The sequence below is a fragment of the Panthera uncia genome, chromosome D2 (assembly GCF_023721935.1).
Source record: "Panthera uncia isolate 11264 chromosome D2, Puncia_PCG_1.0, whole genome shotgun sequence".
NCBI lineage: Eukaryota > Metazoa > Chordata > Mammalia > Carnivora > Felidae > Panthera > Panthera uncia.
The window spans coordinates 19,930,920-19,951,551 of record NC_064818.1 but is presented as its reverse complement, the minus strand read 5'-3'; the positions used below and the strand labels follow the sequence as shown (position 1 = coordinate 19,951,551).

The 20,632-nt window shown below is 39.8% G+C and overlaps 1 protein-coding gene across 2 annotated transcripts in view; it reads left to right on the top strand.

Moving 5' to 3' along the window:
• The window catches only part of FAM13C (family with sequence similarity 13 member C), a 177,158-nt gene that overhangs the window by 105,883 nt on the left and 50,643 nt on the right, over positions 1–20,632 (top strand). For both annotated transcript variants that reach the window (XM_049645093.1, XM_049645092.1), the window contains exon 6: positions 8,605–8,689. In XM_049645093.1, the coding sequence (XP_049501050.1) occupies positions 8,605–8,689 (85 nt within the window). The remainder of the gene's footprint in view (positions 1–8,604; positions 8,690–20,632) is intronic.

Genomic DNA, 20,632 nt, shown 5'->3' with positions numbered 1-20,632 from the left:
CAATTATAGTTTCCAGACAGGTCATCTGGAGGTGTCCCCTGAATGATGGTTGCAAAAATCAGAACTTCAGATGAGTGCATTCTTTTCTGGGAGGTACCAGCTTGTGTGGTAGTGAGGTCAAAGGAGAACACAATGATGGTGTTCCCACTTAGGTTCCTTGAGAACACTTCCATAGCCCCTAGATGTTTGGCAAACCTGAAGTCTATCCCTCATGCTGAAGGTCCAGAATAAGTAAATATGCCTTTTTAGCAGAAAGACTGGGGGTGTCTTTCAGTCTGGGGTGGTAGTAGTCTGCCAAGAAACATTTCCAATTGTCATAGTCCTATGGAACTCAGGAATATAATCCTACTTATCCAGAAGAGTGAAATTATCAAGGAGTGTTCCCTATATGGACTGTGCATGCCCACTGGCCTTAGTAAGGCAATGGGAGAACATGGGGCTGGAGTGTGCTGGCAGGCCATACCAGGACAGTGGGAGACTGCAGGGCAAGGGTTCATCTGCCAACTTTGGCAAAGCAGTGGGAAAATTCAGGGCTGGGGCACACATGCTTGCACTATCAAGTTAGAGGAAGAGTACAAAAGTGGCACCTGCCAGTGCCTCTTTCCCCACAGAGTCCTAATAGACTCCTGCACCTTCAGCAGATGGTTTAAGATTAGCCTTAAATACAGAGAACAATCTGAGGGTTGGTGGGGGTGTGGGGGAGAGGGGAAAATGGGTGATGAGCATTGAGGAGGGCATTTACTGGGATGAGCACTGAATGATGTATGTAAGCGATGAATCACGGGAATCTACCCCCAAAACCAAGAGCACACTTTACACACTGTATGTTAGCCAATTTGACAATAGATTATATTTTTAAAAAAGATTAGCAAATGAATCTTCTTTACATGTAGTTTAGGCACTTTTCAAACTGCTGCTTCTGCTCTAGTCCTCAGGGTTAGTTAGTCTGCATATAAGGCCTCAAGTATCTCAGTTCTGTGCAGTCCCCTGGGTTTTATGGACATGAGTCCCACTGTTTTTCAACGTCAGATGTTTTGGGGGTTTGTATATCCACTGTAGGCTCCAGGGATGGGATGCCTGATGTAGGGCATGAAACCCTCCTCTCACTTCTCAGGGGGCTTTGTATTTGTGAGATTCCTCCTGATTGTGGATCACCATGCTGGGGGTGGGGGTTTTTGGCAAGATTGTGTGTCTGCTTCTCCTATCCTTCTCAATGTAGCCCTTTTATTCTTTGTTGCAGAATAGCTGTTCAGCTAGTTTTCAAGGTTTTTTTTCAGAGAAGATCATTACATATGTAGCCATATAAATTTGGTACATCCACAGATGTAGGGGAGTTCCAGATTTTCTTGCATTTTCATTGTAGATCATCCTATCTTACTGAGTTTATTTTTTAAACAGAATATTTTTCAGAGCTAAAAGAAATTAGAACAGAAATACCAGTAAGAATTAATGTATGGGTTACAACACAGACTACACTTGTGGACTTCAGCCCTTGGGTTATAACTGATGTTTTGGAAAGTATGAATTTTTTGTGGGGGGGAGGTAGCTATTCACTTTCATACTTGTCCTTTTAATAGGACCTTAATAGCTCCAAAGACAAAGTATTGAAATCCACACTATAAATTGAAAATGAGACACATTGTAGTTTTAGAAAATCAATGTCTTATCATCTAGAAAAGTTCAGAGTCCTGAATTAAAATATGAGTTCATAAAACTGTATTATTCTCTTCCAAACATCTCATTTTCATATTTATTCACTAAGGTGAACATAACAAGGACACCACAACAGAGATGAAATGAAGTACAGGACTCCCCCTTCCCAGGTTGAAATCATCCATCTAAAAGGAAATTTGGTTTGGGTTATTGTGTGTTGTGGTGATGTTGTCCTTGTTTAAAAAGAAATCCTGGTAACATCAGACTATGACCTAGATCCTGCTGTCAACAAAGGGCCCCTAGAAGTGAATAGTTTGTTCCCTTGCATTGAATTTCTCCATAGGGGATTGTGGGGGTGATAGCTGATCATCTGGAGCAGAGGGAGGCTGAGCTGAGTTGTGTCATCCTTCATTTAGACCTGGCTGAAAAACGTGCTGGGATATAAGCAACACAGGCCCCAAAGAAATTAGCCAAAATCCCAGTCTTTCTTGGGGCAGGGTCAATTTGGCATTTTCTTATAGACATTACTATTGGGGGAAGTCCCACTTCTTTGGCAGGAACATTCAGAGATCCGCAACAACAATTCAGGAGGCAACATTGCCTTGCTTCTGAGCACTTCATACTTTATGTGTCTTGGTATGTGTGTGGAGGTGGGGGCGGGGGGGCGGCAGAGCGGCAGCCATCAAGGGGAGTCCAGGGCAGGAGAATAATGAGGGTATCAGAGGGCAAGGAGTCATGGAAAAGCTATTGTCCCAGGGACAGGGACTCAGGCAAGTAAGACAGCATTTAGAGTGAGCCAAATCCTGAGGGAATAGGAACTATATCTTTAAAGTATAGATCTTGGACCTCCTGTATCTAAATGACCCTGTCCTGGACCACAGAATCTGAATCTCTGGGGTAGTCCCTGAGTGAATGCACATCTTCAGTAAATTCCCTAGTGATTTGTAATGATTTTAAATTTTCTGGACCAGGGCAACAGGGCAGCTTGAAATTGGTACTCAGAAGGGCCTAAAGAGTCCAGGAAATCAAAATTAATATGCAATGGCAATGTTTTTATTGGTTGTCTCCTGTGATACTCATTGTGCTAGGTATGGTAGTGAAAAATGGAAGCATATTGCCAGCCCATTTGGAGCTAGAAAGAGCCAATAAACAAGTAAGGAAATGAATGAATTTACATATTATATCAAGTATTAGAAAGAAAATAAATGAGATGCTAACAGAGAAATTGAGGGGCTCTACTTAGGTAAGGTAATAAAAACTGGCTCAAGAAATTTATAGAAATTTGACTGTGAAGCAACTATAGCTAAATCAGGCCTGGGGAGGTGGGGTCAGGAAGCAAATGCAAAGAGGGGATATTATGTGTGTGCCTATGTGTGTATGTGTGTGTGTTAGGGAGGTGGGTAATTGAGGAAATATGCATAGAAAACATTAAAATCATGGAAGAATAGTGGTAAGTAGAACTGAGGATGTTCAGAGACCCAGTTGTATCCCCAACTTTTAGCAAATTTCCAGTTCGATCTTCACATCACTATAGAGAATCTGTATACAGTTCTTAGATAAAGGGATGTGAGAGGACAACTAAATCTCTTCACAGAAATTAAAAGTAAGCTGTCCCTACTCTGCCACTGGTGAATTGCAGACAAAGGCACCTTAAAATAGTATTTAACTATCCAGCCTGTGTGGGTGTTCTCCATTCCAACCAAACTAAAGAGAGATTTGGTAATTGCATAGGAGAGAAAAGTGAGTATAGTATTTTCTAAAACAAGTAGCATGTTTTCCATTATGTAAAAGAGAGAAATTAGCTTTTAGAAAGCCACACCTAGGTTTCACTGACTTGTCTTTGTTTTTTTTCATACCCAGATGCAAGAGGTGGAAAAGAGAGGTAGTCATTTTTCTTTAGAGGATCCATCAGCCTTTGTTCAATTTTCCTGCAGATCCTAGAGACCCATTCATGCAGACTTGGAATATAAACATGGAAAAGTGCTAGCAGCCCACCCCTGAGGGATGGGCTGGGGGCAGCTTCACAGAGGGTGGGGGTCCTAGTTAGAGAAGGGTTCCATTGAGGTAGCACAAAGACACCGGGGATTTACTGCCCTTAATTTTTCTGTAGAGCAAAAGCATGTTCCTACATTAAAGATCACAAAGTCAAGGATAATCAGAGTGAAATAGATGTTTACTCTTTCCTTGGGCTTATGGTTTCTTTCCTCCATCACCCTATGACAGTAGAAACTGACATTATTGTTTGATTTGTTTCCTTGTTTTATGGCTGTCTCCCCAGTAGAGAGGAAGCCTCATTAGGAAGGGTCTGATATCAGTCTCACCAGAGCCTAGTGCATCTCTCTGTGCATTTAAAGCTGCTAGAGCTTAGGAGCTGCATGTGTGCTGTGACATTTATGTAGAAGTATGACCCTTGTTTGTGCAGTTTGAGTTGTCCATGGGCCTTCTCAAGGGTGGCTCTGTGGGACTCAGCCCTGATGGCTGGCCAGATGTCTTCTGTTGCCCACTGGAAGGACATGTGACAGTGGCATAGATTGTTCACAGGTAAAGTCCCCACTCTCATCCCTGTCCTGGGTTTCCTAGTCATCAGGACAGGTATTCCTTTATGGACCTGTTCCACACATGGTGTCCAAGTTCCCACTTTCTGTTCTTATATTGGGGAGCAGCAGGTCATCTTCAGGTAAAGGGTCAGTTTGGGGGTGGGGAAGGGACATAGTTGATGACAGCTGGTCTGCATAGTTTCTTCCATTCTGCTTTCTTATTCTCAGTTATAGCAGCCTATTTTTTCCCCTTCTACTTGTCCATTGAGACCTTCATCTTCTCTCTCCTGTTTCATTTGTCACTTGTTTTCTCCTCCATTCCTTTAATCTTACACTTATCTGGTTTCTCAGAAAGGAATAAATCAGCCAAGCAGATGGATCTCCTTTGGCAAACTTAATCAAGCAAGTTTTGATTTTGCTTCAGTATGAGTACAAGGGAGGAAGTGGGAGAGGAAGATGGATGACAACCCAGTTACCACTTCTAGCCACAATTGGGTCTCAGCATCATATCTCACTCCCTGTGGGAGTTCAGTAGCCTTTGAATGTGAATGTGAGCTGATAGTCCTATGCATTGAAATTCTTTGCTATTTACACTTTATTCAGTTCCAGAAACATTGTCTAAGCACCTACTTTGTGACATTCTGTGCACCATCCTCAGTATATGCATGTTTGCTTTCCTTTCATTTAAAGTTGGAAAGGAGGGCACCTGGGTGGCTCAGTCTTGGTTAAGTATCCGACTTGGGCTCAGGTCATGATTTCACAGTTCATGGGTTCGAGCCCCATGTTGGGCTCTGTGCTGATAGCTCACAGCCTGAAGCCTGCTTCAGATTCTGTGTTTCCCTCTCTCTCTGTCTCTCCCCATTCACATGCACTCTCTCTCTCCAAAATAAATAAACATTAAAAAAAATAAAAAATAAAGCTGGAAAGGAACTTAGAAGTCATCCAGTCTCAGGACCTTTATAGGCAGATGCAGACAGTCGGGCCCTGGGAGATGAAGTTATGAGTCAAGGCCTTAGAATTGGTATAGAGTTTGGCCTTGCACATGACAAGAGCTCTACCCAGCAGCCTCTGGGGTGTAGAGATAATTCATAATAAACCCAGTGTTCAGTCCTTGAGTGTTTACTATATGCTGGTGCTGTGCAAAGTGCATTTCATGTGTTCTTCCATTTAATTCTTACAACAGCTGTCATTGTTAGTGTTATTATTGCCTTTTTTTTACAGATGAAGAAACCAAGGTTTAGAATAGCCCAGATGCTTGCCCAAAGTCAGATGAATAGGATGTAGCAGAGCTGACATGTCCTCCTCTGCTTTGTAGAATATACAAGAAAACATGGAATCTGCAAGAAGCTGCTGGTTCTACATCCTCCCTCTAAATGGAGGGGAGGAATTTCTTTCTTTCTTTCTTTCTTTCTTTCTTTCTTTCTTTCTCTTACCTTTATTTCTTTCTTCTTTCTTTCTCTTCACTTTTACTTTTTAAATTATAGTAATATATATATATATAACATTTACTACTTTAACCATTTTCAAACATACAGTTCATTGGTATTAAGTACACTCACATTGTTGTGAAACTATCACCACCATCCATCTCCAGAACTTTATTCATCTTTCCTATCTGAGATTTTGTACCCATTAAACCTAACCTCCTTTCCCTCACCACCAACCCCTGGCAACCACTATTTTCTATTTCTATTAATTTTATTACCCTAGATATTGTCCTTTTGTGAATGTCTTATTTCACTTAGCAAAATGTCATCAGGCTTCATGTTTGTTGTAACATGTGTCAGAATTTTCTTCCTTTTCAAGGCTAAATAATACTCCATTGTATGTATATCACATTTTATCAATTCATCTGTCAATGGACGCTTGGGTTGGTTCTACCTTGTATTAGTCTGCCAATACTCTGTTAAAGTTGCCATTAAAAAAAAGACTGGGTGGCTGAAACAACAAACGTTTATTTTCTCACAGTTCTGGAGGCTGAATGTCAAGGTGCTGGCAGAGTTGGGTTTCTCCTGAAGACTTTCTCCTTGGCTGGCAAATAGCCACCTTCTCACGTGGCCTTTCCTCTGTGTGTGCATCCCTGGTGTCTCTTTCTCTCTGTAATTATAATTATACCAATCATATTGAATTTGGACTACACCCTTATACCTCATTTTACCCTTAAAATCTCCAAATACAGTTACATTGGGGTTAGGTCTTCAACATATAAATTTGGGGGAGACACAATTCATCCCATAATATACCTCTTGTCTATTGTAAATATTGCTATGAATATAGGTATACAAATATCTGTTTGAGTCCCTGCTCTCAATCCTTTTAGGGTATATACACAGTCGCAGAATTGCTGGATCATATGGTAGTCCTTTTTTAATTTTTTGAGGAAATGTTATTCTGTTTTCTATAGCAGCTGTACCACTTTACCTTCTCATGGTGTCATTTCTTAATCTTCAGAATAGTTTTGCTCTTTTTTAAAGGTTGTGCTCATTTCCAAGGTCCTTCAGTAGGAAGCTTGCCTGGAATTATTCTTTTTGCTTCCCAGATGGTTGGAATTCTTTTCAGAAACTTGGTGTTCTTATTCCTCTATACCTCCTGTCAGTAACCTCAGGCTCTGACTTCCACACTCAGCTTCTGGGAGAGCATCCCAGAAAGGAGGAGAGAGCAGTAAAAAAGTGATCTGGTCTCAGGTAGATGTCTCATCTGAACTGTGTGGTCTCAATCAGCAACCCCTGAGCACAAAGGAGGTTTGTACCTTCATCTCTGAGCACAGCACAGGAGGTATCTGGAGCCCACTTAGCAGTGAACAACTTTGAAAACACTGCTTTGGGCTCATATTTGCTCACATAAACAGCATGGATGAGGGTATGGGTGTGGGAGTGGGTATTGTATAAGGGGAGGAGTTCAGTGTGAGGAGATGTTGGGGGTAGGTGCTTATGTGAGGTAAGGTATAAGGGTGTATATGGGGGTAGGTGTGTGTGTGTACTGAATAGATGTGAGAGTGGGAGTTGAGTATGAGGGTGTATGTAGGGTGTAAGGTAGGGTGCTTCCGTGTGCATGTGTGTGTGTGTGTGTGTGTGCAGTAGGGGATATAAGGGATGAGTGTGAAGGGTAGGAACGAGAGTTTATATGTGGTTATTTGTGGGTTACATTGTATGTGCAAAGTAGTGCGAAGGTAGGGGGTTGGACATGAGGGTGTGGAGAACAGGAGGTGAAGGTATATATGAGGTAGGGTGTGAGAGTATGTGTGGGATAGGAATGGGGGTATGTGTATGGAGTAGGGTGTGATGGTTGGGTATGAAGGTGTATGGGGAGTAGACTCTCAATAGAGTGTGTGTGTGTGTATGGGAGAGTCATAGTAGGCACAGGATCACTGGCTCCACTGCAGGTAGCCACCCCTGCCAGGAGCTCTGTGGGTGGAGGAGCTGCTGAGGCCTGCAGAGCTTTCCTGTTGCAGGGGAGTGGCTCCTGGCCAAGGCCTCAGGCGTGACTCACTTTCACCTGGTCAGGGGAATTAATTTGCTGGGTATCTGCATCATGGCAGGATACATGCATCAGTCTGTATGACTCTATTCTTATTAAGAACCATGAGATAAATTTAAAATGGGAAATGAAGGGGGTGGGGTAGGGTTGTTCTGGGAGCTCAGAAATTGCTTCTCCCTCAGTGGCTGGGTCACACTCAGTGACCAGGGCCCTCTGCCTTGCTTCTTCCACTCTGCTCCTGATAAAGGCAGTGATAGCCATTCCATGTGAGAGGAACAACTTCAGAAGACACACACACACACACACACACACACACACACATGCATGCATACACCCCCCCCCCCACACACACACACACACATACAGATGTAGATCAGGGAGCCCAGAAGCAGCTCCCAGATGCTAGGCAGTCTCTGCAGCAGTAACTCTTTATGCACTGCAGTCTGCTGCAGTGTTCGGAGGTTAAGGGATGCTGGCTTTTATGAATGGTAGCCTGGGAGGGGCCTAATATCACTTGCTCCTGATGTCAGCACAATGAATGAAACACTTGCAAAGCGTAAAGCCTCAAGCACCCGGGAAGCAGATACCGTCTCAGATTGGTTCTCTTGGTGCAGCGTCTCTTGCTGACGAAATCACCAGTCCCGTGTGTGACATATAAAGCCAAATACGTTAGGATTGAAATGAGGCAGAAACTGAGGTTGCATGTGGAATAATGTGTACCTGATTCTGGTACAATCAGCTCTGCCTGAAGCAGCTGTGGTTGAGATCCTCCTCCTGCCAGGCGCTGGAGGAAGGTGTTCTACAGGAACTGCGGACTTACTGTTGTGTATTAGGCAGTTACTTAGCTAGCCTGATGTTCTGCTTTTGCTGGCAGAATTCCTTGCTCAAGCTCCAAGCCCTAGAAACTGATCTGTGCTCTGCATTTTTGACAAACCAGGAAGAAGCTGCTCAGGTGCATGGACTCAAGGACCCAGACCCAGTGTCGACCCAGAGTGTGCTTGCAGAAGGCGCAGATGTTGCAGGTAAGAGGCTGAGGTGGGGGAATGTCCTCACATGTACCATCAGGATAGTTCAGGCTCTTGCTGCTTTCTCCTAAACCTGGCCTCTTGTGGGAAACCATGCCTGGTGCAACAGAAAAGCTGAAGAGGTGCAGTGGGGGAGCTGAGACGGTGCAGGAAGAATTAAGGTGTGTTCTGATACAGAGATTCTCTCCAGCTGGGGGCCAAGCATCAGACTATGCATAAATAGGTGTCAGGTGAAAAACATCCACCACTACTCCTGGTCCTAATGAATGCCCGATTGGCCTCCTGTGACAAACAAGTAGTGTGCTCATTTTCTATCACTGCATGTAGATAATCTGTACTGTCGATTGTCATGGTATTTTTGAGGTATTCAGTGATGGGATAGTTTTAACATTACTACTTCCTTTCTTCTATTACCTGCTTGTAAGATGATTCATCAACATAGGAAAGTGGAGGTGAGTGGTGTAGCTCATTCTGATCCTATATTGTCTTTTTTTGTCTCAATTTTTTTTTAGCATTAACGTCTGTGTTGAAAAGTCTCAAAATTGGTTCTCATTTGTCTGATAATTTCTCTGGTTTTAATCCCAGGAATGGTAGATTGACTAGTAAGCAGAAGGCAAACTAATGCTCCCTGAAAGATTTAGATAGAAAAGAAACACTAATTTATATGAGTAGAAATGAGAGCACAGCTTATCTTTTGTAACACAAATAGATCAGGGGTTTGTAAACTGGTTTCTAGATAGGTGGTAAAATTGGCTTAAGTGAGCTTGCTTCATGAGATGCCCTTTAGTTTCAAGAATTGAAGGAAGAGATTTAAGAAGGTAGAGTGTTTCAGTATGATTATTAATAGTTCATTTAAAACATTACTGTTTAAAACAGATCCATATGGTCTAAGTAGGCAAAACTTCCAGTGTTTATTAATTAAGAATATTAACAACTAAGCATATTAATAATAGTGGCCAATAATAAAGCTATTAATGGTAGCTACTGTTATTGAAGACTTTTGTGATCCAGACACTGTCCTAAGTACTTTGTATATTTTATATTAAATTTTTAAACAAACCTGTGAAATAATACACTTCACAGTAAGGACACTGAGGCCAGGTGCAAACCTGCTGTTAAGTGATAAATTATTTCCTCATGGATGCAGGTGGCTAGTTGGGTGTCATTATTGTCTGGTGAGCTACCCTTGTTCTGTTGGCCATTGTGTTTGGATGGGAGGCAAGTAAAATGGGCAGAGCCCAATGTCGATCTAATTAGAGGTTTAAGTCAGATTATTAGACACACTCTTCTTCTTCTACCAACCCCAACAAACCACATACAAAACACATAAAGAAATCTTAAGCCAGATATAAATTAACTTTTGAGTTATTTGATGTTTTGTGTAGCTACACAAGTATCTGGCAGAATTGTACAATATTTGCATGTTGGATATGGATATATATTTTTTTTAATTTTACATGATGACTTTTAAGTGCATGTATTGTCTTATATTCTCCAAAGATCAGGAGTAGTTTTGCATTTTCTCATCCTGGATGGACAGGATTTGGACAACTTTATTAACACTCCTTGTGTAATGGAAATACATACTGAGTTCATGTAGGAATTGCCCATACAAAGGAACCATCAATACATTTCATGTTAAGTGTTAAATGGCAGAAATGGACAGAAGGTTCCTTACAAAGGAGACTTGTGGGTTGGGTACTGAATTTTCCAAAATGTAGGTGAATCTGAGATGTTCCAGAGCCCTTCCAAGAGAGTCTATGAAAAAGAGACGTTTTCACTATGTGTGTACTAGTCAAGATTTCTCACAAGTTTTCAAAAACCCATCTTGATGTTTTTCACCTTTGTAGTCTTTGTGAATAAGGAGTCTCATTTAGCTAAAATGACTGCATGAAACTTGATATGGGGAAAGTGAAGAAGCTCCAGCCCTTATATTGAAACTTGTAATATTTATTTGACACCTTTCTTCTCTAATTTTCCAATAACCCTTTGACACAATCTGGAAACCACCTGCTAGATGTTTTTAGGGACCTAAGAAGTCTCTTCATTTGGCAGGAATATTGCCAAATTGGCAAGCATTTAGACTAGGTTTTCACAGATTAATTTATGGGATCGTTTAGTCTCATTGGCTTCCAAGATAAGTGTTTATAGGAAGGTCCTATATTTCTATTCCATGTGTCACTCAGAAGGAAGAAATGTTTGCTCATTTAGAGTCTTAGGCCCTGTGAAGGGATTTCTAGAGTGATCTTTGAAAATCTCGAAGCTAGTTTTTATGTGTGTATAAATCTCTTTTGAGAGTGTGATCACATAATAGTACAAATGGCCATAAGTCTATAAAGGAATATAGTAATTTAAAATTTTGTCCTTTCCCAAAGTATAACATCTAGCCCTGAGCCTTACATGTATATAAATATTCAATTACTTATTTTTGATATCAATAATTGCTATAACAAAGACAAAGCCCAAGGGTGATTTTTACAGGAATTTCTGGACATAATATGCTACCAGTTCACTATTAAAAGCAAACATTTATAACTATAAATTGGTATGACATAAATAGGTTTCAAGCTTTCTTTAGACTCAATTAGGACCTGACCAGTAAAGTAAAACTTTTTCAGTAGGCATTTGAAATGATGATCTTAGCAAAGCATTATACTCTCTACATCTTGAGATCAAAGTATTGGGTTTTAACTTGGGTTTATGTATTGCAAAGATCAGTCCTACCTAGTAAAATACCTGAAATGTGTCTCCACTCTGGCAATGCAATTATGAACTGCACTTGCAGCAAAAACACATTTCATGGTACCCCTGGAGGAGCACTGTGTTCTAAATAGTGTTTGTGAGACTTCCTGCACATCACAATTACCAGGAAGCTTTGCAAGCTTCTGCAAGGATTCTTAGTCCTTATCTTTAGACAGTCTGGGGTAGAAGTCTTGTAATATTTATATTTCATAAACACTCCCAAATGGTGGGAACCATTATTTAAGTGTCTTGAATTATGAGAGAGAAGACCAGGTTCTCTCAGGTTCTCTTTGACTCTGCTTCACCTCAGTTTCATGGAAAACATGGACTTACAACTCAGGGTCAGTGACCAGTTGGCTCAGTCATTTACTTCAGAAGGAGGAAGGTGCTTGAGCACCCAAGTCCTCAGGCTAGAAAAGGGTGGGATGGGACATGGACAAGGGACAGGGACAGATTTGAGGGGTGTAGATGTAGAGGCCCTTAGGAAAAAATGACACCTGGTAGATAACTTCAAGACTGTACATAGGGTAACCAATTGTCATGGAATGTCCAATTTGCCCAGGAATGTCCCAGTTTTATCATTAAAAGTCACACATGCTTGGAATTCTTAGTCCTAGGCAATCTGTGACAACTAGTCACCCTACTTGTAGGTTGCAAATTGCCTAATTTGATATGGAAACCCCGAAAGCACTTAGGCTCAAAAATCCGAACTACATCAATAGCCTCTTACAGTTGAAGCAAATGCTTCCTCTGTTGCATTAGTAAGGATCTATTCTGGTGTTGTTGAACAGAAAATGGAATGAAAATTTCTTTTCAACTGCTTGTCATTTTCTAAGTTTGCAGAAGGACTGTTTGTTCCACATGACTAAGCATAGTAACCCCTGTTCTGTGTGACCACAGGTGATTGAATAGTTTGGAGTTTGTGGCAAAAGCTGTCACCAGTGATAACTAAAGACTTATTACTAGAAATAATAATGCCACAGCAGTTTCTAATTAATTCTTTTACTGTAAAATCTTGATTTTCAAATCTAACTATTTGGGTAAGAGCCTTGTTCCTAATGTTGATTATTACAAAAAACTAATACAGGCTATAATTATTCCCATAAAGAATTCTTCATGGTTTGTAGGTCTTTTCCTGATGTTGAAGTTAGGATGGGGCAGAGTTAAAGAGGACCTGGCCTTCTCTCTCACATTTCAAGACACTGTCCACTTGACCAGAAGTTCCCAATTACTTGGGAGTGATTATTACACTTCCAGATGTCTGAGCTCTCTATCTTAAAAGGAAAAATTTAAATGTAGGTTGAAGCCTGAAAAATCTCCATGTTTGAAATTCTCCCTCTCATAATTCTGAGGGGCAGGTAGATTTAGGAACACTTTCTAGAGCACAGTACTCCAGAGCTTCTCTAGAGAGTACCATGCAATGCGTTCTTGCTGCAGGTGGAGTTTATAATTGGCCTTCTGGAAAAGGGGACATCTCAAGTATCCCACTAGGTGGGGCATCTACATAACTTGGTGTTTCATCCTATCTGGCAGTAGTCCAGACACTGTTTGAAAGTTGGTAAGAGGGGGTCCATTACTTCAACCTTGTAAGTGCACAGAATTCCAAATATTCTTTAGAAACTTTGTTTATTATGGGTCAATGTGTATGTATATGTATTATTTCTAAGTCCTTCCTGAACCTTTTTATATTTTCAGTATGTACCACCTGTTGCTTTAACATTAAGAAATGGCTACCACTGTAGAAAGTAGTACTTCATCTTTTCAGTTTCTTTAAAGTAGTGGTTTTCAGTCAGGGTTGATTTTTTTTTTTTCATCTCTCTACCTTCCTCTCTCCCTACCTTGGGGATATTTGGCATTATCTAGGGACATTTTCAGTATCGCAGCTTGAAGGTGAGTGCCACATTTAATGAGTAGAGGCCAAGGATGCTTCTGAACATCCTGCAATGTAAGGAACCCCCAATGTCCACCCCACCACCCCAATAAAGAATTATCTGGTCCAAGATGTCAATAGTGCCAAGATTTAGAAACACCCTTTTAAAAGCTTTTAAATGCATGCCATCAGTATTATTAACAGCACTAACAATGACATTTTCATTTGTGTCAGACATTGTTACATGGGTTTCCCTGTTTTATGTTCACAGTCCTGAATGAGGTAGGTGCCATTATTATCCCCAGATGGAAGATGAGGAAATAAGCTTGGAGAGTTAGTGTAACTTGCTGAAGGTCCCACAGCTACTGAGTGGTAGAGGTTGGGAGGAAATGGGAGGAAGGGAGGGTTTCCCAGTCAGACTCCATAGTTTAGTGCTTCACACTATACTATTAGCTATCCGGTCTAAATATTAAGTCCCCATGGTTCTAATATTCTAGAATTTGAAATTAAGCCCATAGCCAACCTATATACTCTATTAATGTGTTATGAAAGTCATATTTTCTTTATCCACTCCTGAGTTTGTTTTGTCAACCTGAAGGGACCTAGATTTATAGTTGAATAACCTGTTATAACCCCTCTTCACATATTTATTTCAGGTCCTATGATCTAAACCATCTCTAGAACCCTGTACCTTTCTTAATATACATTTACCTGACCTGCATAATGTATTCCAGATGGAGTCAAATAGAATTTTATTTGTAGATATGATACCATTAGGGGAAATTGGCAACATGGACAAGGGATCCTTCTATTATTTCTTGTAACTACATATGAAGCTACAATGATCTCAACAAAAAATGAATTAATATCTAAAAAATATGGGCATGGGGGTGTTTTATTAATTACAAAATATTATGCTTGTTATATTGTTTTCGAAACTCTTCCTAGAGATGCATGTTCTTTTCTTGGCCTTTTTGTCATAGAACTGTATTCCATTAGAGCTCCCAAAATTCCATTCCCTACCAAACTAATAGTTTAGTGCTTATTATTAAGAGTACATGGATTAGTTTTCTCCAGCTGCATTGCCTACTGGCCCACATTGAAGGTCGTCTGTCACTGTTGAGCTTCCTCATGCTTTGCGAGCTGCTTTTGTAGTAGCTTAGCATTTTATTCTTTGAAAAATATCAATATCATCTGCAAATTCAGACTCGCAATGCCACTATCTCTTCTATGTCATTTTTGAAATGTAAAATAAGGTTAACCCAGGATCCATTTGCAAGGATTAGTACTGATATTGCCATCATAAAGATACTAATTCATCTCTGTTCTTTGGTGCATATTGTTAAGTGGATTTTGTAATCCACTGCAAAACATTTAGCTCAATCACCATTTGGTTTTGTTTTTAAACAATTTCTCATTTAAAAACCATGCCATGCACTTCTTGAAAGCCCAAATAAATTATATTCATTGGCTCTACCTTGTTCGGAAAAATAATTCTTTGCAGAACTTGATGAGCAGGTTGGGTGATCTTGGACAAGTGATTTGTTCTCTCTATGCATCAGCTTCCTTTTCTTTAATATGGGAAAAAAGAATAGTATTTACTTCTTAGATTATTGTGAAACTATTGTAGCATAATACATATGAGGCACTTAGCACATCCCTCTTAGTAAATGGTCAATAAATGTCAGCTATAATTTTTTAAAAACCTGGGAATTCTTGCTGTCATCAGAGCTTATGTTGCCTTTTTTCCAATTGATAATGTTTACCCTTGTCTTTATCTACTCTCATAATTCTAGCTACTTTCAAGGTGTTGAAATGCCATTAGTACTGTTCATTTCCTAGGTTCCCTCTAGAACATTGCATATGATTGACATTACACTAATTCTCTTCAGCAAAAAGTATTTATAACAGCAATAATCTACAGAGCTGATGGTTGAATAATTACCTCCTATTAAAGTTGAAACTACATTTGTTACCATAAACCTATCCTGTGCTAAACCTATGACATAACTTGGCTGGAAATTATCTTTACTGTTAATGATTTTTCCCTGGTACTTTTATTACCATCTTCATAGTGTCTGAAATAGGGGGCTTCACATTAGCCCCTTGTTTTCCAAAGAAAGTTTTTTTTTTTAATGATTTCAAAATTCATAGATGACATTATATTCTCTGAGTCTGTTTCTGTAACTGCTTTATAGGAAAAGGAAAAAAAAACAGTCCTACAGCCTAAACTGCTAGGTGATTATTTTTAACAAGATTTTTAAATTCAGTTTTTAAGGCAGGTCAAGGACTGTGGTAACATTTGTCCTTGCTATAACTCTTTATAAATGAGGACTCTGACTTAGAAGAGCCTTACCTGGCCAAGGACATAATAATTGTGTGCAAGTGGCATCTCAGACTTTTGGCTAAGATCAAGTATAGTGTCAGACCAAGTTTGGGGCTCTGACTCGAGAGTCCAGGCTTTTAACTTGTAGATTTATAGTCGTGTTTTTTTAAATTAATTTTTAAGAAGTGTTAGGTTTATAGAAAATTGAGCAGACAGTACAGAGAGTTTTCATATACCCCCTTTCTCTTTCACATAGTTACCCATATATCATGCCCAGATACTTGGTATCTAACACTGTTCTGGATGCCCCAACCCTACCATCCCCAAGCTCAGCGTGAACAACCTTTACTGTCTCTTCCAGTTCCATGAGGATCATACTTTTTTGTGGCTCTATGTGGAGCTTTGGGACTAACTTCTCTGACCAAATTTTCCTAACTAACATTGGATGAGGCTCATAAAGATACAGACCCCAATTGAAGATTAGAATTTCCTTTGATAGCCTTCCTGTTTGCTTTGTATATTCAATTTTCCTTCTGCTTTGCAAAGTACATCTGCTTATGAATGTGAATGCTTACAAAGATTGCTTGTTATCTTAATAGATTTTTTTTCCCGCTGTACCACTGAGGCGGTCAATTGTGCAGGAGTTGACTAGAGGACCTGGAGAGTCTTTTAGCCTGAAAAATAACCAGAACACAGTATCCAGCTTTCTCTATATATCAAGAGGGTGCTTCCAAATCTTGGACATTATTGTGGGTAGTGATAGATGCTTGCTCTTTGCCTGGTTCCACAGTTCAAGCAGAGCTCTGTAATCTGAGCATTTGGCTCCACTTTTGTGACATGGGGAGGGAAAAAGTTGTTCATTGGCCTTGGCCATTTCCCTTGTTAATTTCTCAACTGTTCTTTGGTAGTATGCATATAGGCAAAAGAATAAGTGTTGGATAATCAGAGAATAAGGTACAAAGCTTCATTTAGCCACCTGGTAGATTTGTCTAGAAGATTTGCTTCTTTCCTTACCAAGTTGGACATTTGGTTTGGTCCTGTGTAGAAACTGCCTCCAAAAATATTAATTATTCCCACTTCAAATGTTCTACTCCAAAACAATGCAAAAAATGGATTTCTTCCCTTTCTCATTGTGACAGGATCTGGAGATCTCACATCTGTCCTCAGCATAGGTCATGTTACTATAGCCCATGGGTAGAATTTACTTTGATTTAGGTTAGAAGTCATTAATGTCTGAAGACCTCAGTCTTTCATGGACTAGAAGCTTATGTTCACTCCATGTTTCCTGGGTATAAACTCAACCTTTGTCACTTGCCTCTCCTTCCTTCTCACCCATCCCCACCACCATGCTATCACTTTGTTTCTATTCTTTTTTTTTCCCACAGCTTTCTGGCTGCTTCTCTTTCTCAGCCATGACCTTGCCACTTTGTCTTCCTCTGTCTCTATTCATTCTAGTTGTCTTTACTGCCTCTTTTCCTTTACTTTGTGACCTTATTTTGCTAAGCTAGTTATGGTATGGAATTAAAATGTATTTAAGATACTTAATTTTGTCTGGACACTTAAATTTATTGAACATTATTATTCTGAAAATTTGGGTGATTTCAAACTGTTTTCTTTTCCCCAAATGATACTAAAAGGTTAGCATAATAGTATATAGGATAAACAACATGTTAGCCAAATGGCAATGTGATTCCTTTGGTTGAGCCTTTGTGGATACTGTTTTGTTTTGTTTTTTTTTTCTAACTAGAAGTCATTTATTCCTTATTCTTACCATTGAGACCATAAAAATACTAGAAAAGAACTAATTTTATTTTATTTTATTTTATTTTATTTTATTTTATGTCATTCCAAGGCTTTTTAAAAATTTAAATCCAAGTTAGTTAATTTATAGTGTAGTAATGATTTCGGGAGTAGAATTTAGTGATTTATCACTTATATATAACACCGAGTTCTCATCCCAACAAGTGCCCTCCTCAATACCCATCACTCACTTAGCTCATGCCCACACCCAATATCCCTCCAGCAACCCTCAGTTTGTTCTTGGTATTTAAGAGTCTTTTAAGGATTGTCTCCCTCTCTGTTTCTATCTTATTTTTCCTTCCCTTCCCCTATATTCATCTGTTTTGTTTCTTAAATTGCACATATAAATGAATTCATATGATATTTGTCTTTTTCTGACTTATTTCACTTAGCATAGTACATACACTGTAGTTCCATCCATGTCATTGAAAATGGCAAGATTTCATTCTTTTTGATTGCTGAGTAATATTCCATTGTATATATCACATCTTCCTTATTGTCTATTATGAAACTGCATATAAGTTATGATTGGACTTGTAAAATAATCAGTGACAATATACCCTGAAGATTTATGTATTTGGGTATTTCTATGATTTATATATGTTATGTTTCCTTGGTAAAAGTATTGCTTATGTTAGATATAATCACAACTCAAGAAAAAAATATTCTGAAATTGTCCTCTTATAATTTTCTAGGAAACAAGAGGTATGAAGTTAAATTTAACTTAAGAACTATTCACAAGGGTGCCTGGCTGGCTCAGTCAGTAGAGCATGCAACTCTTGATTTCAAGGTCATGAGTTCAAGCCCCACATTGGGTGTAGAGCTTACTTAAAAAATGTACTTGACCTTACAATAATCATGCAGTAAAAAAAATACCTAAAAGAAAAACAAAACTACTCAAAAACCTAAAACCTGGTTCTGTATTTACTGATGGAAATTTAATTAGAAGATAGTATTTAAAAATGCAGATGAAAGGAAAATGTTTAGATCTGAGCTGAGGCTTCTTGATCCATGTAGTTTTCTGGGTTTTAGGGAGAAATTTGGGATTTTTCATTATTCAGCTAACCCAATGCCCTCACCTATTAGCCATTCATTTTAATTGTAATCAGTACATTGACTCCTTCAAAATGAAAATGAGGCAGACGGCTCTGCCTCCTCCTGCAGATGACAGATTTGGGGAAGTACATGCTGAGATCAAACCCAGCTGGACTCTGTCTCCTGAGCTCCATACCTACACATATCCAGGGCCTCCTGGGCACCGGCACTGGATGGCCAAAACTGCCTGTTAACTCAGGGTATCTAGAACTGAATTTATCTTCCTTTCCCCCAGCCAACTCTTCTACCAAGTTTCTTAACTAGGTAAAAGATACCACCATAAATACAAAACAACAGCAAGTAACATTTATTGATGGGTTATATCCCCTCCCCTGGGGCACTGTCTTAAGCACTTGAGATTCCTTGTCTTCTTTTCAATTCTCCAACAATTTATGAGGTAGATACTGTTTTGTCATCCTTCCCTGAAACAGGGCTCTGGCATGCAGTAGATGGCTAATAAACATTTGCTGAATGAATGAATTCCCATTATATAGATGGGAAAACTGGGAATGTAAAGAGTGAATAATGTGTCCCAGGTCACATACATGACAAAACTGGGGCAACAATCTAGGTGTTTCTGAGCTTATGAAAAATCCTCTGTGAGGGGCGCCCAGGTGGCTCAGTCGGTTAAGCGTCCAACTTCAGCTCCAGTCATGAACCGACTTCAGCTTAGGTTATGATCTCGCGGTTTGTGAGTTCTGCCCCATATTGGGCTCTGTGCTGAGAGCTCAGAGCCTGGAGCTGCTTCAGTTCTGTGTTTCCCTCTCTCTTTGCCCCTCCCCTACTCATGCTCTGCCTCTCTCAAAAATAAATAATAAAATATTAACAAACATTTTTAACCTCTGTGCTTTTTTTAAAATCCTGTGCTTTTAACCATGATGGCAAAGTGGCTCTTAGAACTGCAGAGTGCCTTCCATAAGGCCCAGCCCTGCTTTCACAGTGACAAATTTCGCACCCTTCTACCTCACTGATGTTTCTGGTGGTTGTCCACAGACTGGCACTAAGAAGCCTACTTGGAGTGCCACCCACACCCCATTTGGTGACTCAGCCAGCCTTACCAATGAGGAATCTCTCTTCCATCTGTCCTTATGCTTACCCCCACCCAATCTGGCCTTGGAGATACTGCTGCTCACCTCTTGGTAGGTAGTCTCTGAGCAAGCAATCTCACCTGTGTCCCCAGATTTAGTTACTGGGATGACTTCAAGATTACCCATGTACTTTCTGTTGTAACCCCATAGCTAACCTGCTAAGTGCCTTCAGGTGCTCAAAGTCAACATACCTAAAACTGAACCCACTGTGTATCCTTCAGTTGTTTTGGAGAGGCTGGCTGAGAACTCTAATGCTTGTACCTTGTTAGAATTATGGACATACTTTTGGCTTATCTAGCTTTTAAAACCAATAAAGGTTGACATTTGGCATTTTGGAATATACCTCAATGCTACCTATAAAAGCCCACCATGAAGGCTAAACCCAAGAGTGCAAATTAACAAATCCACAAGACTATGGCTAATTTATTACTCAATTATATTTCTTTTTTTTAACATATGAAATTTATTGTCAAATTGGTTTCCATACAACACCCAGTGCTCATCCCAAAAGGTGCCCTCCTCAATACCCATCACCCACCCTCCCCTCCCTCCCACACCCCATCAACCTCAGTTTGTTCTCAGTTTTTAACAGTCTCTTATGCTTTGGCTTTCTCCCACTCTAACCTCTTTTTTTTTTCCTTCCCCTCCCCCATGGGTTTCTGTTAAGTTTCTCAGGATCCACATAAGAGTGAAACCATATGGTATCTGTCTTTCTCTGTATGGCTTATTTCACTTAGCATCACACTCTCCAGTTCCATCCACGTTGCTACAAAAGGCCATATTTCATCCTTTCTCATTGCCATGTAGTATTCCATTGTGTATATAAACCATAATTTCTTTATCCATTCATCAGTTGATGGACATTTAGGCTCTTTCCATAATTTGGCTATTGTTGAGAGTGCTGCTATAAACATTGGGGTACAAGTGCCCCTGTGCATCAGTACTCCTGTATCCCTTGGATAAATTCCTAGCAGTGCTATTGCTGGATCATAGGGTAGGTCTATTTTTAATTTTTTGAG